The 22,532-nt window shown below is 58.3% G+C and overlaps 1 protein-coding gene across 4 annotated transcripts; it reads left to right on the top strand.

Moving 5' to 3' along the window:
• The first annotated feature begins 61 nt into the window (after positions 1-61).
• On the top strand, positions 62-22,408 carry NLRC3 (NLR family CARD domain containing 3). 4 transcript variants are annotated; one of them, XM_080556373.1, is made up of 19 exons: positions 62-2,017; positions 7,968-8,154; positions 8,722-8,982; positions 10,173-11,916; positions 12,234-12,320; positions 13,091-13,174; positions 13,606-13,689; positions 14,100-14,183; positions 14,559-14,642; positions 15,270-15,353; positions 15,584-15,667; positions 16,534-16,617; positions 16,719-16,802; positions 17,031-17,114; positions 17,273-17,356; positions 17,473-17,556; positions 17,800-17,883; positions 17,972-18,055; positions 18,561-22,408. In XM_080556373.1, the coding sequence occupies exons 2-19, from the start codon at positions 8,148-8,150 to the stop codon at positions 18,649-18,651; spliced, it is 3,282 nt and encodes a 1,093-aa protein (XP_080412499.1). In that variant the 5' UTR covers positions 62-2,017; positions 7,968-8,147; the 3' UTR covers positions 18,652-22,408. The 4 variants fall into 4 exon arrangements, with proteins under 4 accessions (XP_080412499.1, XP_080412497.1, XP_080412498.1 ...); XM_080556371.1 differs by having other exon boundaries at positions 7,965-8,154; XM_080556372.1 differs by lacking the exon at positions 62-2,017 and having other exon boundaries at positions 2,024-8,154.
• Positions 22,409-22,532: the final 124 nt, after the last annotated feature.

The following is a 22,532-nucleotide window of genomic DNA, read 5'->3' as shown; positions in this document are numbered from 1 at the left end:
CGGCTCCGCTCGGCTGCCTTCGGCTCCGCTCGGCTCTGCTCGGCTCCGCTCGGCTGCCTTCGGCTCCGCTCGGCTCTGCTCGGCTCCGCTCGGCTGCCTTCGGCTCCGCTCGGCTACTTTCGTCTCGGCTCTTCTGGGCTCTGCTCTTCTGGGAGCGTTATTTCCGATTATTATTATTGTTGTTATTATTGTTGTTATGATTATTGTTATTATTATCGTTATCATTAATAATAATTATTGTTAATCATTATTAATCATTATTATTAATCATTATGATTTCCTTTTAATGCCGCATTCCTTTCTGACCGATGTGAGGTTTCTGCAAAGTTCATCGCTCCGCACCTCCTTGTGCTGGGAAAGAGGACACGGATGGACACGGATGGACACAGATGGACACGGACGGACTCAGATCACTTTAATTACAGAAAAGGAGCCTCACATCCCTGCAGCCAGCCTGGAAGCTGGCGCCGGGGCAGGCTGCGGCAGCAAGCACGCTGCGAGAACCGGGCACAGCCCCTTGTATGGACACCACAGAATTACAGCACTGTGTGACCCAAACTATATCTGTTCGAGTAATATTAACATTCACATTAATATGTTAATATATTAATATATCATATTAATACACATTGATTGTATTGATATATTAATCATATTATATAAATATATTTATAATTATATATATATGTATATATATATATACAGGTTCATATTAATATATATAAGCAAACACATGGGCACGTGATACTAGCCGAAAAAATAAATAAATGTCCCTTTCCCCAAGACCTAGGGGCCGCACAACGGGCATCGGGGGTTTCGGTGCGGCTTCATTCGCGCTACCTGCCAGAAACGGAGCGACCCCTTCCCCACGCAGGACGCGCTGTCCCCACCCGCTCACGCAGGGCAGACGGCGGCAGCAGGCAGAACGGCAGGCCTGGCACGGCCATGGATGTGTAAGGCAAAGCCGATGGGGGCAGGAGGCTGACGGCAGCCCCGCACCCAGGGGTGATGGTGCTGCTGCCGGGGGACACTCAGTGGGAGGCACCCAGTGGGGGACACCCGCTGGGGGCCTGCAGACAGCCCCACGGAGTGACTGAACGGCCCAAGGTGGATGGGACCCACAAGGATCCTCACGTCCATCTCCCGGCTCCACGCGGGGCAACCCGAGTTACACCTGGAGAGCGTTGTCCAAACGCTGCTCCAGTGCTGGCAGGAGAACAGCTCCGGAGGAAAGGGACTTTATTCCTCCCCTCCTGCTCGATCAGCGTTTTCAAGATACAACTTGAATTTACCAGTGGAATGGCAAACGTTTCCTGGTGCGGCCCAGCGAGGGGAAGAGCTGCTGTGCGTGGCAGCAGCCTCCTCCGTCGGGTCTCCCCGGAGCTTCAGCCCCGGCTTGGCGACGTTCAGCACCCAGCTCCCCTGGGCTCTGCCCACGCAGGGCTCCCCTGTGCTGTTGTTTGGGGGGAATTTGTTTTTGTCTGAAATCGCTCGGTGGAGATGCAGCAGCCAGGAGAGCAGCCGTGGCTCAGGCGGCGGCCGTGCACCGAGGCCTCACGTCGGATGGGGTGGTTCCCAGCGCTGCGGGTTTCTCGGTAGAGCCGCGCTTCGATTTGCGTACACGGCAGCCCCACAGCTCTGCCGCGACAGGAAGGAAGATCGAGCAAGACCCACAGCACAGGAAGGGGCAAGGAGCGAGACAGAGCAAAAGCGGCTCGGCTGGCACGGCGCAGAGGGCGGGGGGAGCCGCCACCACCGCCCCCGGGTGCTGCCCCGGCTCCTCTGTGGGGGCCCACGGCCCCCAGCTCCTCCTCGGGTCCCGGAGGGGCAGGGGCAGGGGCTCGGCTTCCATTTTCTGACTTGAGCTCGAACATCCGGGCGGCGAGAGAGCAAAGCTTTGGGGAGACGTCTGAGTGGGGACATGCAGGGGCGCGGAGGATGCTCCCACCAGGACTAGGGGCGTCCTCCCTCCCGCCCTGCTCGCACGGGGACCTGGGGAAGGCGGCGCGAGGCAGAGGTAAGGTCTTGGTGGGGCTGGTCAGAGCTTGGCCGTTGTCACCTGGGTGGCGTGCGGGATGGCAGGGTGCCGCTTGGCCGCCCAGCGTGGGGACGAGCTGCTGCACACCTCGCTGCGGCAGCCATGCGCTGTGGCGCCGGCTTTGCTGCTGTGAGACGTCCTGGCTCTCCTGGCCCGGGCTTGCTGGCCTTCTCACAGCTCAGCCAGAGGAGGAGAGGCTCAGGAGCAATCGTGTGCAATGGGGACATGCGTGGCACCACGCGGGGATCTGTCCCTCATCACGAATCCTGTCCCCTTGCCTGCTGCTGGCTGCACACACTGGCCCGGTGCAGCCTGCCCACCTCGTGCGTCGCCAGGTTTTGCCCCCATGTTACTGCCATTTTGATGACTTCAGTCCTCTTCAAAAACAACTAAAGAAATGTAGCATAAATAGAATATGCTATTTATGTGGTGTAAACAGAAAAGGATGAGATAAGCATCCTTCAGTGCATCATGCTGCCCAGTAGCCCAGCGCATCAAGGAGCGAGCAGGGGTCCTGGGGCTGGGATGAAACCAGATGGGCCTTGAAAGCTTCTCTGCTGGGCTACACCCACACGTCCTTCTTCAGGACATGGGACCACTGAGCCCTCCCTGTGCCCAGCCACAGGAACAGTGAGGCCAAAGGCGTAGTGGCTTCACCTGGTACCTCCTTGGGCTCTTTTTGCTTGTGGGGATCCCAAACATGATGCACGAACTGCAGGTGCCAGGGCAGGCCAAGGAGGCAGGGGACGTGTGTCCATGCCCAGCGTCCTGCAGCACGACACTGCGTGCTGGGCACTGTGGGCGGTGCACGAGGCTTAATCCTGCTCTTATTTAAGTACCAAAGAGCACCAGGGATGCTATGAACCCTGGAGGCATGGGACTGTTGGGAGAGGGCAGCCGGATCAGGGGCCGGGTGCTGTCACCAGACGCCTGCGGTTTGAGTGCTGCGTGGAGGGCGACCCAAGGCCAGGCACGCAATTTGGGGCAGTCTGAGGAGAGCCCAGCACGAAGGATGTTCAGTGTTGCACGAAAGTTTCTTGAGAACTTGCAGCTGGTTTTGGGGGTTCACAGCCGCAGCTCCGGGCAGGCGCCGTGTGACCGAAGCCCCGGGGGACCTGGCGCGTCCCCAAGGTTCGGCAGCGGGGCAGCACCGCGGCAGCTCAGCGCCCTCAGCTCTGCCTCCCCGCCGGGGCTGAGGCTGGCCTCGCTACGGGGCAGGCTCGTGCTCAGTGTTTGTGCTGATATCCTGAGAGCGGAGATCCCCGGGGCGAGAGAGGCTGAAACTGCTCCGGGGGAGAGGGTCTGCATTTCCGTGAGCTGCAGACACATACGTGCTGAAGTTTGTCCTGAGGGCACAGTCAGCTCAGTAAATGCTTCATTTTTCATTTTGAGGCTTCCGAGGTGTAGCAGCACCCTGCAAGAAACCTTCTCTGAAATTAGCTTCATTTTTGTCGGTTTGGAGTTACCCGTAGATCAATCCTTGCTTTTTGCTGATGAGATCTGGTGTCCGGGCTCCTAGCACACAGCCTGCGGGCACTCGCTGGCTCCTCACCTCCACCGCTTGCTGTTTAACTGCAGCTGGGTCTGGGCCCTGCTTTTCTGGTTGAGGTTTTGGAGGAAAAAACAAAGCTGGTAGGGGTTAGATGTGGTGCATCTAGAAGACGTTTACTGGGGCAGTGACAGCACTGCCTGCTGCGATGCTGGGACGTGCGAGGCCCAGCCAGCCTTGTCTCCTGGTGACGCTTTACACCGGCTGGTCTCTACAGGGTGGTGGCCGGGGTAAAATAGCCACTGGGGCCTCTGGTTTTGAGAAAGTCCTCCTGGTAAAGAAGGGCTGACGGGAGAGTGCACACAGGAAACTCTGTGTGGGCACAATCGTTTTTGCTAACATTACGTGCAAACGGTAAAAATAAAACAAGGTGGCATCTTAAAATCGAGTGCAAGCTTAGGTGGGTGAATTACCTGCAAGTCTGTTGGCTCTGTAATTGGGTCTAACGCAGAAGACGCTTCAGTGCTTCAGTGAAATTCTCTTCTGTTCTGCCAAAAGGTGGCAGCCCGTGCTGCGCCTGCAGGATTTGCTCAAACCATCGGCGGAGGGAGAGCGGCTGGAGAGGACGGCCTGGCCGCTCGTGCGTGCGATGCGCTGCCCCTCAGAGAGCTGCCCTCCCTCCGCGCCCCGCAGATAAGCAGCAGGAAAAACCAAAGCACCCGCTGCTGCTGGGGTGGTGCATCGATAAGGGAGACTTCCAGCCTTGCAGCAAGAGCACCGCCACCTCCCACGTCACTTTAGCAGGGGCAGTTTTCTATTTCCAGCTTCCAAGCTCGTCACCGGCTTTACCTACAGCCCCGAGTCCCCGGTGCTGTGGGAACAGATCCTGCTCTGGTCCTGGGGACCCAGCTGCTATCGTGCCCTCTGCCCCAGCTCGGAGAGCGCCGCCGGAGCAGGATGCCACCGAGGTTCATGCGTGCCAGGAAATGGTGGGAAGGCAGGCTGGTTTCCCTCTGAGCAACGCTGCTGCCATGGCTGGGGGAGAGCGAGCACAAGAGAACCGTGCTGCTGGGCTCGGCGCGGGGCCTCCCAAATTAACCAGTGAGCCCCAGCGGGGTGGTCATGAAACGGGGAGAAGGCAGAGGCAGCACCAAGGGGTTCTGCTGGTTTGGGGGCACGGAGCTGCACTGGAACGGGCAGTTCATTGCTCCTAGAGGCACCTGGTTAATAATGCAACTATTAATTAATGTAAGAAGCTTTATAACATACCTAAATACTGCGGATCAGCCATTTTCCACAGTTTTCCAGGCAGTCTGGCGTCTGCAAAGGCTCCATGCTATGCCAGCCCGTCCTGTCCCACCAGGGCAGGCCGGGCCCCTGGGCTCTGCCGGCTGGGCTGCGCTGCTCGGCGTCAGCCACATCCCCCGCGGCACGCTGCTCCGCGCCTCGGTCACACACACCGCACGTAGCAGGGTTACGGCGCGCGCAGCCCGCTGAACCAGGCCTGCTGCAGGCAGGAGCCCGAATCCCCCGCGGTTGTGCTGAGAGCAGGAGTGTGTTTAGGGAGCTGGAGCCAAAGACGAGCAGAAGGGAGGAGGTGCGGCTGCGTACGGGACCCTTCCAGCACGGACTCCCGGGTACAGACGTGCTGTGGACATGCGCCCTCTGCTCACAGGCGTGGTGGGACGAAGGAGGCAGGGCCGCAGCTCTGCTAAGGGACAACACGAGTGTTGACCGGACATCCTCGGATGGGCGAATCTTCTGTTGGAAGACAAAAGCACCGCTAAAGCCAAAGCACTCCGCAGGACTCCGCCATGCCCAGGGGTCACCAGCAGAAGCCTGCCCATGCACTGGCACTCCACTTACCCCAGCCAGTGGTCCCCATGTCCCCAGAGCCCCGCGTCCCACTGCATGGGACCCTTCCGACGATTAACGCCACCTTCTTGCAAACTAAATCCCACGTTTCCCTGCCTGGGGCTCACAGATGCTGTTCGCCAGTTCAGCTGTGCGGCTTCCCCTTCTCCCTCTTCTCACCTTGGCGCTCCCAGGGACACCGGCAGCACGGCAGGACAGACACAAGCCGCTGCTGGATCCCCCTCGGGCGGCCACGCGGTGTTTGCAGCCTCCCCGCCTGTGCAGATAACATCTTCCGCCCTCCTGGAGAAAACCAGCACCCACCGGGCAGTCCTGGAGCTGCGTCCATGGGAAACTTTCGTGCCGGAAACAGAAAAAAATTGCTGCCACTGCATCATTTCTTCTGCTGCTTTGTTCTCCGTGTCAGATGTTTTTGGATGAGCTGAGCCACGGCTGCTGGCTTCCAGCAGCAGGATTACGTTTTGATGTAGCACCAAGGGATGTGATCAAATAATCTCTAGCATTAGAGCAGGTTCTCCCCCATCAAAGGGCTTTTCCTGGCCAGCCACGTTTCAGAGGAAGGGCTGACAGGGACACATCACTACAAGCAGCAAAAACCCCTTTCATTTTAACCACGCTACTGGTTGCAGAGCAAAGATGAGAAACCTAGAGACTGCTGCATGCAAAGACTTAATTGAATCTTCCAGGCCAGTTAAGAGACAAGAAGACATCAAAGGGTGAAAATTTTGCGTGAACTGCTCTCTGAGCTCCTTTAATTTCTGCTGATATTTTAATTGACCTAGAGGCTGCCTGGGGGGTGAAATGCGAGGCAGCTGAGCTGCCTCCGGGCCTCTGAAACCAGAGGGTCAGAGCTGGGCATCCGAGGAGGAGCAGGACGACTTGGCTTTCCCTCTTGGAGGGAGAGTGTGTGGGTTCAGACCCAGCTACCCTTAAAACAGCACCAGCACCCAATCCGTGCCTCAAACCTTGGCTTGCCAGCGGGCGGACGGGGATGGGCTGCGTAGGAGGCCTGCATGCGTCACTGCGCCCCGCTGTACGCTCACCGGCTGCGAGGGGTCTCGAGGAGAGAGCGGCCCCGCAGTGTGTGCAGGGCCCCCCGGGACTCGGCCCCACTCCTCCCTCCTGCAGCCTGGGCACTCACCCCTCGCGTCTGCTGTCGGGAAACACAGATCTCACACGGGTCTCCTGGCAGGACGAGCAGGGGAGACTGCAAAGCGGCTGTCCCGCATCCTAGCCTTGCACCATGGACCTGACCACGGACCAGAATCTCCTCCAGGTTCCCTTGGTCAAAGCTGCATTGACGCTTTTTCTCTGGAAGAGCTCGGGTTTGTCCGACCAAAGCAAGCGACAGTTAGCTGTGACTGCTGGCCAGGCAGCACAAAGCCCCTGTGGTGCCCACGTTTGGCTCAGGAAAGATTTGGGCAAGGGCAGCCCTGCCTGCGAGCTGGGTCACTTCTTGCAGAGCACCCGGCTGGCATGCCTCGGGGTGAAGTGGCACGGACCTACACAACCCAGGTGCTGTGCCAGGGCACTCGGATGTGGTGCCTGTGTTGCTGCTGAGTTCGGACAGCCCCGGCCCAAAGTAGCTGCCCCTGGAGGTGCTGGGGCTCCTGGCTCCACGGGCTGAGCAGTTCCCACCCCGACACAGCCACAGCGATGGCTTCAGGGCTGGTGACGAGGTGTGGTACAAAGTGCTAATATAGATGGAGCCTGGAGCATTCTCTGCAGGAAGGTATTTCCCTCCTCACCTCTGCTCTCTGCTTTAAAAACAATGGGACTTAATGAGTGGACGCGCTTCTGAACAACAAAACAAAAGTAAGAGCAGCCTGGCAGTGGTCCTGCAGCAGACGAGGGGGAGGGAGTGGGTAGGTGCTCTGTCTGCGCTACGATTCACCATGGAGCACCTACAGCTCTGCAACAGGATGTGGTGTTTGCCACCGATCAGCAAGCTGTGACGGAGGCTCTGGACGGCAACGAGGTGGCTTGGAAACTGAAACGGGTCCTTTGTCGTTCTGCTGCTGCCCCACAACTTCCTTTACAACAAAAAGAAAAATTGACGAGCAGTGCACAGTCCTGCTGACCCACAGGTGACAGTGCTGGCACCCAGACGCTTGCCGGGTGCCCCGCAGGTGACACAGGGGTGTCACCGCACGTCTGGGCACTTAACGCAGCCACAGTGCCCGAGAAAGGCACCTGCAGAAGCGGTGCTGGCGAAGGCACCAAGCCTGCAGCGCGCGAGGTCCGGGCAAGCAGGCAGAGATGCTGCAGCACGACGGGCTCAGCCCCTGCCAAGCCCACAGCAGTCTGAGCTTTTGGCTGACCTAAGCCCCAAGTTAAGACGGATGCTGCTGGATTTTAGTATCAGAGGATCAGGCGGGGCAGGGCTGAGTGCTGGCATCTGAGCTCTGTACGCGGCAACCTCAGCGCTGGCGTGGGCCCATGTGGGCTCGTGGCAGTGGCTGCAGATGGCCACCAGCTCAGTGCGCGTCCCCCTGTGCCGGCGGCGGGGAGGGCAGCGTTACCTCGAGGCAGCTCCCTCCCACGCCGCTCCTCTCGTTCCAGCAGGAAGATGGATAAGGGCTGAGCGGGGCAGCCGGAGCTTGCACTGACGTGCCGTCTGCTGCGTGCCTGCCCGAGGGAACACCGGGCGGTCCATGGGAAGGTGGTGGGCGCAGGCTGAGAGCCGTGCTGCTGCCAACACCGCGCTCCTCGCCCCGGGATCGCCGATGCCACGGGAGGCCTCTGATGGAAGGTGAGTGGTGGCCGGAGGGAACTGCAGGGTCACTGACACAGCCGGGTCCTCGGGCCTGGCTGTGGCTGGGCTCTGCAGCAGGACGGGCAGTGGTTCAAGGAAGTCCTTGGTGGGGTTCGTGGCCAAAAATGGGGTGAGGAGGGGCACCCAGGTGTGAGCACTGACGGTGGTCCCTGGTCCGAGGGCTTGGGGACTGCTGTGCTGGCATGGGGGGAGCAGCTGCCCCTGAAGGCAGATGATCTTCCTCAGACCCTGCTCTCTGCGCAGGCTTTGTTTCCAGGAAGAAGCATCATCTCTTGTGTTTTTGGGTTTCTTTACCACCATTTTCTATAGCCACCACCTTGACCAAGCACCTCCTAACAAACCAGCCTGCCACAGCTGTGGGACGGCATCACCTCCAGGAGGACTTTGCCAGGTTCCCCTGGAGGGCTCTGGTTTACGCCCTGCTCCCAGCAGGGCTGCCCTCCCAGCCAGACCAGGCGCTCCACTGCCGCCCTCCCCAGCACCCCCGAGCCACGCGCCCAGGCCTCGTACCAGACCCAACCCTGCTGCTCTCCTCTCCCACAGAGGCTTGGATCAATCGCTACCAGAAGCAGCTGGTGAGGTCCATCTCACCACAGTTCCTGGAGGAGATCATCTGCTACCTGCGGAGGCTGGACCTCCTCACGGCGGAGGAGGCCGGCCGGGTGCAGGAGGCGAGCTCCCTGCCCGAGCAGGTGAGGGCCGTGGTGGATGTCCTGGCTGGCAAGGGCAGCTATGCCTCCCAGTGCCTGCAGACCTTCATCGAGACCACCAATTCCCAGCTCTACCTCCACATCACTGTTTACGGTAGGCAGCGCACAGGGGGGCAGGACACGGGGTGTCCGCGTGCCCGTGGCCAGGAGCCAGAGTGCCCTGTGATGTGTCCAGAGCCGGGCTGCAACTGGCAGCTCAGGTGGGCTCCGCAGCCCCATGCCAGCGCTGCTGCTGGCTCAGGGCCTCCTCCAGCATCAGCTGAGGAAGGACACAGCAAGGGGGTGACAGGAGCCTTGCCAGCTCCGAGGGACCTTCCTCCTGCCTGCTCTAGTGCACTTCCCCAGGCAGCCGTCGCATTTGGCAACGGCCAGACCGGGGGCAGAGCCTCACAGCCCTTGTAGGCAGAGCAGAGCAGAGCTGAGGGTGCAGGCAGCAGCTGGGCTCGCGAGAGCTGCACCGATGCCATACCTGTGCTCAGAGGGCGGTGTCTCCCAGGGAGTTCATGCAGTCTGACAGGACCATCTGGGGATGGATCCTCCATCGCCACCCAACTGCAGCAATGCAGAGACGCAGCAGGGCCCCGGGTGGGCCATGCAGCCTCCGAGACATTTCTGCAGCCTGGGAAGAGGCAGAAAGTGGGAGGACCATGTCAGTAGTGCTGAACTGCAGCCCCCAGGCTCATACCCCAGCTGAGGCATCTCCTCTGCTCCCTAATCAGAAGCAGCAGCCCCAGACACCAGCTTCTTCCTCCCCTCGAGTCCCCGTTTTATCCTGCACTTCAATATAAGTAACTTGCTGGGGTTTGAGTGCAAGCAAGGGTCCAGCTCTGTGGCAATGGGGCTGAGGCCAAGCCACGGAGCCACGCCACAGGATCAGCCCTGGGGAGGAAAACCGGGGCCAGGCACATGCCAGAGACCCCCAGGCAAGTGCAGAGTGCTGAGGAGGGCCCGAGGACAAGCTGAAAGGCAGTGCACAGATCAGGGTCTGGATCAGCAAGGCCCACAGCAGGCACAGGTGCGGTGGAGCTGTCAACAAGCACTCCTACAGCACAGCTCGGGCAGGGACGGGAGGCCCAGGCCTGAGCTTAAACAGGCTCCTGGCCCTGTAGGTGTGGGTGGAGGCTGCAGGTGAGGCCAGTCAGGGCCCTGGCACACGCCTCGTGTACGGGCTCCGTGCAGCTTCCCCTCCTCACAGGAGTGGCAGAAAAGCGGAGCAGCGTCTCTCATTTGCATTTGTGGTTGTTCTCCTCCCCCTCACCTCCTGTTTCCTTTCTCTCTGTGCAGAACCGATGGTGCAGAAACATCTGGAGAGCCTCCAAAGCTACTATGGGAATGGCTTGGAGACGGGTCCTCTCCAGCGCCTCACGAACCTGCTGCTGGTGGAAGGCTTGACCGACATCCAGCAGAAGGAGCACGACATCCTGCAGATCGAAACCACCAAAGGCCTACGTAACGTATCCAAGAGCATCCCTTTAGAGAAGCTCTTCCTGCCCCTGTCCAAGGTCAGCATCCCCCCACGGATCTCCGTGACCATAGGGGTGGCTGGGATTGGCAAAAGCACGCTGGTGAAGCTGTTTGTCTACAGCTGGGCAAAGGGGGAGATCAACAGGGACATCATGTTGGTGCTGCCCCTCACCTTCCGGGAGCTCAACACCTACGAGAAGCTCTCTGCCGAGCGGCTCATCCGCCTGGCCTTCCCTCACATCACCGAGCCCAGCTGCATCTCCGCGGGAGCCGCCAGGACGCTGCTCATCCTCGACGGCTTGGACGAGTTCAAGACTCCTTTGGATTTTTCCAACACGGTTGTGTGCACCGACCCCAAAAAGGAGATTCAGGTGGACAACCTGATCACCAACATCATACGTGGCAACCTGTTACAGGAGGCTTCTGTCTGGGTCACCTCACGGCCCACAGCAGCCAGCCAAATCCCCGGTGGCCTTGTTGACCGGATGACAGAAATACGAGGTTTTGGAGCGGCAGAGATGAAAGAATTTTTGGACCAGATGTTCCTCGACAACAGAGACTTGTCCAGCCAAGTTCTGCATCATATCAAGGCTAACAGGTCTTTACACATCATGTGCACAGTTCCTGGCTTTTGCTGGATTTCTGGCTCTTCAATTGGTTATTACCTAAAAAACAGCACCGATCAATCCCAAGAAACGACAGTTGTTCCTAAAACCTTATCAGAAATCTATTCCTATTATTTTAAAATGACTTTGAGCAGTGACTGGCCAGAAAAGCAGAGAGAAACACTCAGGATTGAGCAAGCTGTGAACAACAGCAAGAAAATAATGGGCAGCCTGGGCAGGCTGGCCTTCTATGGCCTGCTCAAAAGGAAGTACGTGTTTTACGAGCAGGACATGAAGACGTACGGCATAGACCTTTCCTTGCTGCAGAGCAGCTTGTGCAGCAGACTCTTACTCAAAGAGGAGATGCAGTCCTCCACAGCCTATTATTTTTCCCACCTAACCATACAGGAGTTTTTAGCAGCTATTTATTATTACACCGCTGCGAAGCGGGCAATATTCGACCTCTTCACGGAGAACGGGATGTCCTGGCCCAAGCTGGGTTTCCTCAACCACTTCAAGAGCGCTGTTCAGAGGTCGCTGCAGGCCGAGGACGGGCAGCTCGATATCTTCGTGCGTTTCCTCTCGGGGCTCCTCTCCCCCCAGGTGAACAAGCTGCTCTCCGGGTGGCTCCTGGCGAAGGACGAGCACAACAGCTTCAGGAGCCAAGCGATCAGCTTCCTCCAGGGCTGCCTGAACACGGACTACGTTATCTCCTCGCGGACAGTGAACACCGTGCACTGCCTGTATGAGATCCAGCACATGGAGATTGCCAAGTCTGTGGAGGAAGCGATGAAGAACGAGAGCTTGGCCGGGATGCTCACGCCAGTGAACTGCTCTGTCCTGGCGTATCTCCTGCAGGTCTCCAACGTGTGCATGGAGGAGACCAACCTCTCCAACTGCCTCACTTACAATGTCTGTAAGAGCCTGCTCCCCCAGCTCCTCTTCTGCCACAACCTCAGGTAAGGCGCAGTGGGGCTGCACTCGGATTAGCAAGCAGGGACACCAGACTGCTCCCGTGACTCAAAACCCCAGGTGTCTACAGGAGATGTAGGCCCACCAGCGCTGTCCGTCACCACAAAGCTGTCCTCTGTCCTGGGGATGGCACGGGGCCAGATCTGCAGGGAAGCCACCTCTGCTTCTGTCCCTGAGTTTTTCCATTTGTGAAGTGCAGACACCATGGGACAGCTGTGTTCCTATGCACCTGTGGGTAGTCTTTTCCTCACTTTTTGTTCTCCAAAGTACCTTGGCTTTTGCTCTTTCCTTCTCTTTCCTCCAGGCTGGACAATAACCAGTTTAAGGACAATGTGATGGAGCTGCTGGGCAGCGTGCTGAGCGTGAAGGACTGTCAGATCCAGAAGCTCAGGTAGGACCTGGCCCAGATGAGCTCTTCCTGGGGAGAACCAGAGCGAGGGGCCTCCAGGAGCAGCCGTCCCGCTGGCTCCCCAGGGTGCCAGGTGACAAGGACAGCCCCACGCGGGGGGCTCCTGCACCTTACCCTGCTTCGGGAGCATGCTCCCTGGGGCAGCCATCTCGCCCGGGCTCCCTGGGACAAGCTGCCAGCAGCAGCCCTGCATTTGTCTCCAGCACAGGCCATGATTCATCCAAAATCCTGATCAGTGCCACCCTCCTCGGTTATTTTTAGCTGGACTCCTACCTCCTTGCTGTTCTTAAACCTGTAATTTGGGCAGCAAGCTCCACATTGCTTGTCTTGGTAACCCACTTCCCAAGGTCCTGGTTGTTTGCTGGGCACAAGGGGCTCAGCATGGGTTAGACCAGCTGGTGCACGGAGGTGCGTGGCCCCGAGAAAATGGGTCCTCTCTTTCCCATCTCCCTTCCCTTCCTTGTCTGTGGCTGCACACAGAGGCCCCTTCACTGTGACCTCTCCGTTTCACTACATGAATTAAGTCTAGAAACTCCCTTTCCACCCTGTCCCTGCAGTGCCACCCCAGGGGAGCACACCCCGAAGCATTTGCACAGCGAGGCAGGGCCGTGTCGCCCACCAAGCAAACACTCCCCATCGCTCTCCTGTGCTGCACCGTCCCCAGCTGTGTCCCAGCAGCGCTCGCAGACGCACCGGGGCTGTGAGAGCCTCTTCCTTCCCCTGACAGACACCCGTTCTCTTTTTCTGGGCAGCTTGGCAGAAAATCAGATCAGCAACAAGGGTGCCAAAGCACTGGCCAGGTCGCTGATGGTGAACAGGAGCCTGATGGTGCTGGAGTAAGTGTTACGTCCTCCCAGCTCGCGCCGCGCCGTCCCTGCGCAGCCAAACCCCGCCTGGCCCGACGGAGCTGGGGACAGCCTCGTGCCCAACGCCGCGCTGCTGCAGGGGTGGGCGCAGCCTGCAAGCCACCGGCATCCCACAGCAGCACTCAGCTGCGCTGGGCGCGTGTCAGCCAACTGCCACAGTCCCTTCACGTGGCTTCGTTAATAAATGTCAGACCGACGGTGTCCCACCCGGACACTAACAGCCCGGGGACAAGGGGACATCAGGAGGGAGAGCAGCGGTCCCAAGGCAGCGCCACGTGGAGGCATTTGGCTTAAAGCGGGCACGTCCTGCTCGGATGCCGGTCCCGGTGTGGGTGGGCGAGTGCCGCTCGCGCCTTGCTAACCGCGTCCTTTCTGCTCACCTCTCCCCTGCCTCGCCCCAGCCTGCGGAGCAACTCCATCGGCCCCTCGGGAGCGAAAGCGCTGGCTGACGCACTGAAAAAAAACCAAGTCCTGCTCTCCCTGAAGTAAGTCTCGACTTCTGCAGCACCCCCAGGAGCAGAGGCATGGGATGAGCTGCCTGCAGGGCTGCAAATCGCGGTTTCCCTGCCCTCGTGGGGAGTCCCTGGGCACACCCTGGTTCGGCTGTGCTGGGCAGCAAGCCTGACCGCAGGGGGCACAGAAATAATATGGGCCCTAAATCCCCATCAGCCAGAGGGGCCCTAAATCTTCGTTGGGATGCAGGACTGCACAACAGCAAAGCAGACTGCTGTGGGCAGTGAAGCTGGGAACCCTTTAGTGCTGTAACAGGGGGGTTCCTGCTCACCCAGCACTGGTGGCAGCCCTGGACGGGTGTTTGTGTGTCTGGGGGTGCTGAGATGAAGCGGGTGCCGCCCGCCCTGGCGCTCGCTCACAGCTTGCTCCTCCCTCCTTGCAGCCTGCAGCACAACGTGATCAAGGAGGACGGTGCGGCGTTCCTGGCCGAGGCCCTGCTAACCAACCACAAGCTGACGACCCTGCAGTGAGTGACTGGGACCCGGTGCCCCCCTGCTCCTCCCAGCCACCAGCAGACCCCGCGCGGCCTCCGGCTCGGCCGCATCCTGGTGTCTGGCTGGCCATGAGGGCCAAGCAGCAGAGCCGGGGCTTTCCCACCACGCTGCTTTTCCTAGTTTACTGTCCCCACACCACCCCTGTCAGCAAAGACCTTCCAGGCCTTTAGAGATTGTCACAACCCAATTTCTTTCCCAGCCTGACGTGTTCTCAGGGTACATGCGGGGTGGAAGAGCACTGCCAGAGCTGAGAACAGTCTATAGGGGAGGAAGGGGGTGCAGGTGCTGCCAGCAGAGACGTGACTGGGGCTGGCTGATAATCGTGGGTGACTTCCTCTCCTTTGCAGCCTGCAGAAAAACTCCATTGGAGCCCAGGGTGCGAGGAAAATAGCAGAAGCACTGAAGCGGAACTGCAGCCTCAAGGAACTAATGTGAGAGCTGACAGGGGCAGCACAAGGCCGAGGGATGGCAGTGCCAATGCCATATGTCCCTGGGATCTGAGGGAGGGGTCTGGGCCGTGCTACACAGCCAGGGCAGGCTTTGCTAGCTTCGTCCAAGGGGACTATCGTGGGGGAGGGTGGGAAGCGTGTCAGAATGGCTTTCGGATAGACCCGGTGCTGAGTTGCTCTGCTTACCTCCGGGGAAACAGGGAGCCATGGAGTGAACCAAGGGGCCAAGCTGCCCTCCAGAATGGTAGGTCTCCTGGCCCTGTAGGTACATTAAAAGAGGTTTCAGCTAAAAAGCAATTTTGATACAGCAACACAGGTGTGTGGGGGTTGGAAATTAGACCGCACCAAATTCCTGCTTGTTGAGGGACCCCGAGGGTGTTCCCGGGACCCAAAGGTATACCAGGCCCAGCACACGGGGACCCTGTGGTGGGACTCCCGCTGGGTCAAATGAATCCTTGGCAGCAGGTCTAAGCACGGCCCCAGCAAGGGAAGGCCAGCAAAGCTGCCCAGGTCCCGCTGGAGGGCAGGGGACTGCAGACCCCACGCTGCTGGCAGGGGCTTGGGTTGTGACACAGCTGCTGGTAACGCTCGCTTGGATCTGTGTCTTAGGCTCTCCAGCAACTCCGTTGGAGACAATGGCTCGGTCGCCTTGGCTGAAGCTCTGAAGGTCAATCACAGCCTGCAAAGCCTCGAGTAAGTCCCCGACACGTGGCAGCCCCTGGCTGCCTCCCACCCTGCTGCCACAGAGCCCCTTGCTGGGTGCTCACTGCTCCCTCCACGTTTGCTCCTTTGGCCTCGGCTCCCCGCAGCAGGGAGCTGCTGGGTTCTTGGTGTAACAGGCGCTTTTAACCCCCAACACAACCCCACAGCCCACCTAGTGGTGCCAAGAGTGGCCCGTCCTAATGCCCCCCTCTTTGTGTCAGTCTCCAGAGCAATTCCATCAGCAGCGCCGGGGTCGCCGCCCTGACAGTGGCTCTCTGCTCCAACAAGGGACTCATCAACCTCAAGTAAGTGGCGGCCCCTCTGGCCCCCCTGTCCCAGCGATGCCGCCCTGGGGCACAGCTCTCTCAACAGACGGGACACGGGAGCTCCTCGGCAGTCTGGGCTTGTGCCCGGCTGCTTCCACGAGTGCTCCAGATGCTGAAAGCAGCCTCGGTCTCTCCAAAGGCTGAGAGCTGGAAGTCGTTAACTTTCTCCCCGTGAGACAGTATCAGCTCAGCTGTCTCTTGCAACAAAGCGATCACAGCAGGGAAATAGGCTGAGAAAAACCCCGATAAGCTGGCAGTGCTCACATCTGTGGGACGTGCTGCAAACACTAGCTGCTCCAGGGAGGGGTGACAGCAGGGCGCTTGTGACAGCAGCTCTGTTCCATCTAATGCCACCCCACAGAAATCACAGGAGGCTCTGTCTGAGCACCAGGAAGCGCTTCTTTACAGGTGATGGAGCCCTGGCACAGGTTGCCCAGAGGGGCTGTGGAGTCTCCTCCTTGGAGATCTCCAAAAGCCACCCGGACATGGGCCTCGGCAGCCTGCTGGAGCGGGGGGTGGAGGAGATAGGCCCAGGGGTCCCCTCCAACCTCAGCCACGCTGTGATCCGTGATCCCTATTTTCAGTGGGGCAGCCTGGACAGTTACTGTGCACAGCCCCACACCACGAGGTCAGACTTCAGGCTTCTCTTCTCCGAGGACATCTCTTGATGAGAACAGCTGCAGCTTGTTTCGCTGCAGACAGCAATGCAGGGAACGGAGATGCAGACGCTGGTGGAGATGCTGGTGCCACAGATGGTTACAGCCCCAGAGCAGGGGGCAGAGGGGCTGGGGGGGGCATCCGATGCCCTGCCTTGGCGCTCCCCCCCAACCTCTGTCTTTCCCCAGCCTACGGGAGAACTCCATCAGCAAGGAGGGGGGCCCCGCCATCGCCCGCGCCCTGCGGACCAACAGCACCCTCAGGAGGCTGGAGTAAGTCCCACGGGCCCAGGAGGGCACCCACGCTGCTGCGCGGTGTCGCTGGAGATGTCCCAAACCATGTGTGACTCGTGTCCTCTGTCCTCTGCCCCTAGCTTAGCAGCCAACCTGCTGTACGACGAAGGCGGCAAGGCCATCGCTCTGGCGATGAAGGAGAACAGGGCGCTCACGTCCCTCCAGTGAGTTTCCCTCGGACCTGGCGTGCAAGTGGCTTCCTTGAGTTGCCCTTCCACGGGACGTGGAGCGTGCCATCCTGCATGGACCCGTGGGGGCCTTGCACTGGGTGAACAGGGTCGCCCCCGAGCCTCCACCACGTTGGAGGTGGTGAACGGATGGGTGCTGAGCCCGGAGGGAAGGGGGCACCCCGCAGCCTGCAGCCCCGGCCTTCACCTCCCCTTCTTTTGCAGCTTGCAGTGGAACTTCATTCAGGCAAACGCTGCCACGGCGCTGGCACAAGCACTCAAGTCCAACAGCAGCCTGGCCAGCCTCGAGTAAGTGGGGATACAGGTGGGCAGGTCCTGGGCACCCCTGGGCAGGGAGCCCCAGGGCACTTCGGCACACCGTGCCCTGTGCTCGGTGGCCTTCGCTGCCCGTCTCCCTGCTCCTGGGTGCTCAGGCTGGGGGCAGACGCAGGATTTCCGTGTCTTAGCTTGCAGGAGAATGCCATCGGAGATGAGGGAATGGCTGCCCTGTCCGCTGCGCTGAAGGTCAACACAACCCTGGCAGATCTCCAGTGAGTACCCAGGCTGTGGCAGGGCCCTGGCATTGCAGCTAGTCTGATTAGCTCGTCTAATTAGCACACCACGGCCACCTCAGGACGTGCACTGAAGGGCTCTTGTTCTCTTGCAGCCTTCAGGTGGCTTCAGTTGGCGCGGCCGGGGCCCAAGCCCTAGCAGAGGCCTTGATGGTCAACAAGAGTCTGCAGATCCTGGAGTAAGTGCTCGGTGGGGCCAGCGAGTCCCTGTCACGGTGACACTGCTGCCTGGGGGTGTCCGAGGCCCCGGTCTTTGGCTCATCACCCCTTGCATCCCCTACATCATGGCCTACCAGACTTACCTGTCCCTTCGCTCGCTGATGTGGGGCTGCCTCTCCCACCTCCTCCTCTCACCCATGGAGAGCATGGGGCCCACGGGTCACCCCGGGCTGTCCTTCCCCATGGCCTGCCTTCCTTTGCAGCTTGAGAGGAAACTTCATCGGCGTGGCAGGGGCCAAAGCGATGGCCAACGCGCTGAAGGTGAACCGGAGCCTCCGCAGGCTCAAGTGAGTACCCTGCTCCCCGGGGCGAGGCAGGAAGAAGGCTCCCAGACCTTGCTGGAGGTCGGTGCTCTGACCCTGCCGCCTCCCGCAGCCTGCAGGAGAACTCCCTGGGCATGGACGGAGCCATCTGCATCGCCACCGCTCTGAAGGGGAACCACGGCCTCACGTACGTCAAGTAAGTGGCTGCTGAGCTGGACGGTAAGGCAGGGGTCGGGGAGACCGCAGGAATGGTAAGGCGACCTTCCCCACTGCTGGCACTGCCCATCCCCAGCTGCCCTGCAGGGTCCTCCCCAGTGGGGCTGGGGGCCAGGGCATCCCGATCTCCTCCCGAGTAGCAGCCAACATCCCTACACTGCTCCAGACCCCACAGCTCCTCTCTGGGGATGCCTTCGGGGCAAAGAACCATCCTAAAAGTCAAACGCTCCCCAAAATACCACAAGGTCCAGCTGGATCAGCCCTTCCAGCTCCCCAGGGGTGTTCTACAGCTGCTCACCTGGCTGCCTCGGGGCTCTCAAAGCCAGAGTCCTCTGTGACCAGGGTCCTTGCAGGAGGTCTGGGCTGGCGTGGGGAGGGTGCGATGCTGGAGGCTGGTGCAAAGCTGGGGAGCTTCTCTCGAACCCGCTGGGGATCTTGCTGCACCCCGTATCCAAGCCTGAACTCCTCTTCCTCCCCTCTCTCAGCCTGCAAGGGAACCGCATCGGCCAGTCGGGAGCCAAGATGATCTCTGACGCCATCCGGACAAACTCGCCCGACTGCGTCGTGGAGGTGTGAGGGCCCCTGGCCGCCGCGAGGAGGTGGCCTGGTGGGGCGGAGGGCGTCCCTTCGGCCGCTGTGCCTGTGCAGGGGGACGCCGGGCCCGCCGCCCGGCAGGGGAGAGCAAGGGCAAGGAGAGCCCCGCAGCTCTCAGCATGGCCCCGAGGGGCTCGCAGCTGCTGGGACCTGGGGCTCCGGATCAGCAGTGCATGAGGGTCAACACTTGCCAGCGTTAAAAAGCTGGGTGTTCCTTCAGCCGTGCCCTGGGGGAGCTTCGAGGCTATGTGAATGGGTGAAATGGAAACAGGAGGGAGGGGGGGACACCCCACACGCCAGGCCCTTTTCCCATGCACAGGGGTGACTTACCTCCCACCGCCTGGGCAGCAAACCCCTCCTGTGATCTCCGTGATGCTGGGGCCGCGGGGCTGTGCCCAAAGCCTGTCCCAGACCAGGCACATCCTGACCGCCCAGGAGCTCGGCTCTCTTCTCACCCTGGGTTGCTGTAGGCAAACGTCATGGCACCCCAGCCCGGCCCCAGGACATTGCTCCCAGTGCCAGCTCTTCTCCATTGAGGTCTGCTAGGGAGAGGCTGGGAGAACTGGGTGCAACAGCCGCCCCTTCTCACCAGACCAAATACAGCCCCGTCCTGCAGCTCCCGCTGAAGTCCCGGAGAGATGAGAGCTTTGCTGTTCCCTTGCTCAGATCAGGCGGTGGTGCTTTGGACCAGGGCATTTCAGAGCAGGGGCTGCTCCTTGTGCGGCGGTGTGCCTTGCCGTGCCCTCAGTAACAAGATTGTTTTGGCTGGGCATGCCCAAAGTGTTTGGTAGTGCTGTCCTGCATCAAAGCCTCTTGGAAGAGACAGAAATCCCAACGTGTAGGAGTAGAACCATCTAGAAAGGCCTTGGGAAATAAAGAGCCCTTGGGAGAAAAGAAGGAGGAGCAGGAGGGTGTTTGGAAGAGGAACAGCACTGCATGAGGATGGGCCACCTCCAGCACATGCATCCAGGTGCTGCTGGGAGGCCTCCTGACAAAGGTCTGCCTCTCACAAGCTTAGGCTGGATTTCTTGGGTTTCCTGCTCTTGCCATCGGTGACAAGCTGGGTGACCTTGGGACATGTCTTCCCACTGTCCCAGCTCCAGAGAGGGTCCTCCCCTAGCAGGTCACCTTCTGGGCAGGCAGCTGCTGAAAGCAGAGGTGCCCAGTGATGCCTCTGGGTGTGCAGCAGAGACACGGTGATTCTCCAGAAGGTGCGAGGTTTGCAAGTGACCAGAAAGCAGTCTGTGCAGCCCCCAGAGCCCCTGCCAGCCACTGCCCCTCTCCCTGATCCACCCCAGCCAGAGTCCACACGTGGACGTGCTGCTGCTGTAGTCCTGCTCCAAACACCGCTGTGGGCTGATCCTGGAGGAATGCTGGGGTGAGCTGTGCGATACGTACATACTTGGAAATAAATTGGTTCCTAGCTGGAAAAATGCCTTTGCACTGCCTTCCTCTATTGGTTGTGGATCATTACATAGGACATTCTGGGTGCACCACTAGGACTGCGTTCCCCTGCCCAGGCTGGAGACCCCAAACCCTGTTCTAGCACATCAGGAGGGCTCGTAGCTTTTCCATGAGGCATTAGAGGCTGGCTCGTGATCTCCAACAGGATATAGTGATGCTGAGTGATTGAAGTCCTACCTCTGTCATCATTATTTCAGGGCAGACAGGGCCTTGAGGCCAGCTCTGCCCAAAGTCTGTGTTTAACCCCGAGCTGAAATGTTACCTGAAGTACCGAAGGGAGACAGCAATCAACAATCCCATGCAGGCTCACAAACCCTAGAGCTGCAGGAAATACGGGGTTAACAACAATCTGAAAGACATTTATAGATCTGTATGCACGTACACATACCTAGCTACAGAAAAACACTTCCGTGCTGAAAGCGTCAAATACTCAGAGGGTGCATTTCCCCTGGCACTGGGGGGTGGCTGCTAAAAGCACTGCTGTTCATGCCTGATACAAGAAGCACAAGAAGCAGCAATGCAAACCACAGCTCCCCTAAAACCTGGCAGGCCCTGTTGAAAGGCTAGGTGGCAGTGCTGCCTGAAGAGGCTCTGGCTCTACGCACCTGATTTAGTACATCAGCTTTCCATTTCAGCCTACGGTATAGGAAATAACAGAAAAGTGCTCCAAACTCAGAGACTGTGCCCAGTCACATGGGAAATCTCCCTCACAGGTCAAACACATCTCTTTCAGCATGCAGGGAGGACCAGAACAGATTCCCTGAATACCACGAAAGAATGTTTTCAGATCAGGTCCTAAAATCAGGACATTTCAGCCCTTGGGAGAAGGAATGGGGCAAGCACATACACTTTTTCCCTAGCTGTCACAGGACCACCCTAATGGATTTGCAGTAGATATCTAGCGCTAAGAACACCATCTTCTATGTCTGCTTTCTTTGAAGTGAGGTGCAAAATGTTGATTAACTTCATAATTAAGGGTGCAAAGAAAGATCCTAACTGTCAGCCAGTTCAGCTCAAGCCTATATAATTCTGTGCATTTCAGCACGTCACAGCACCCACATACGTCCTGTTAACTACATAAAAGTTGTGGAGCGTTTACCTGTGAAGTTTTGGCTCATTCCAACAGGACATTTTAAGTTCTAAGCTCTGCTGACAGGCGTCAGAGAATCGGAGAGATGAAAAATCTCTTGGTTTTTCAAGTATTCCTTCCTTCGTGTATTCCTTCCTTCAGTGTAATAATGGAGGGGTTGGACCTGACTGTAGATTTCAGATGGAGAGAAAGCAAAGTACTTCAGTGATGTGAAGAAAAGGGAAGGGCAAGAGAACAGCCTGGGCTCTTGCCTGCCCTGATGAACACACACCAGAATGAACTCTTCTAATCAAGCACTGATTTCTGCTCCTGTGAAGACAAACCGTGACGCTACAGCAGAGCTAAAGGAAAGGAGGGAATACGCTAGAAAAACTCCAGCTTTTGCTTTCATCTGAGTACCTTCACTGATGGCATCAGTTAAACCCACCGAACTTCCCAGTATGCTAAGCACTTCTGCGAGCAGCAGACTACCAAAGCCTGGATGCCTACAGGCTTGTGCCCGCATCCCAACACCACCACTGCCCTACACTAACCCTCAGCTCCTACCACGTACCTCGTGATCTTCTGGCTCCTGCACACACCTCTTATTCCTCACCAGGTTAACTGAGTACCTCCATTAAGTATTCTCCTAACATCTCCTTATTTTTTTTCCCCAAAGTTTTCAGGAATTTAATATCCAGACATCCTTACCACTCTTCACTGAAACTGGCCAGGTATCCTAAAAGTTCTTCAGGGAGGGGTAGAAAAAGGGGGCAATCACTTGATCTTGTTCCTATAGAAAATCAGGCTAAAACTGGTGAATAATTAAGTACAGAAAATACACCTATTCCTGATACAAGTAGGAATGTTTTCTTAAATAAAAAAATGTAAAGGGGACCTCTTCTACCAGAACAGCATTGCACACCAGTCAATTTCTACTGATTTTTGGGTTTGGACATTTGTTCTCTTGGTGACCCATGATACATGAAGAAAGGCAAGCAGAGGAACAAAAGGAAGCAACAGTGCCCAACTTCTGGCCATTTGAGCACCTAAAGCTTAGTCTGCCCCAGAAGTACCAGTATAATTAAAAGACTAATTTCATATGGATTTAGTTACAGCACAGTCTCACACAGTTGCTCTCAGGACACTCAAGCACAGTGCACTTAAGTCTGCTGCATGGAAGGCAGGCTTTGAGGATCCTTTCACTAGTTTCCCAGTTTTAACTTCACTCCTCTAGTCCTGCTGGCACTGCTCTTTGTAGAGACAAGCCCTTGATTAAGGAAAGGGTATGTTTAGGATAAACAGATTTAAGCCAGTTTCAAAATCAATT

This window comes from Anser brachyrhynchus, assembly GCF_964034855.1.
Source record: "Anser brachyrhynchus genome assembly, chromosome: 15".
NCBI classification, from domain to species: domain Eukaryota; kingdom Metazoa; phylum Chordata; class Aves; order Anseriformes; family Anatidae; genus Anser; species Anser brachyrhynchus.
Note: the sequence above shows the minus strand (reverse complement) of the source record. Positions and strands in the feature narration are given on the sequence as shown.

Bases quoted from the DNA above. Each gene is read 5' to 3' on its own strand.
- NLRC3 (XM_080556373.1), top strand. The intron at 11,917-12,233 runs GTAAGGCGCAGT...TCTTTCCTCCAG, and splicing joins CTCTTCTGCCACAACCTCAG to GCTGGACAATAACCAGTTTA. The intron at 15,668-16,533 runs GTAAGTGGCGGC...GTCTTTCCCCAG, and splicing joins AAGGGACTCATCAACCTCAA to CCTACGGGAGAACTCCATCA.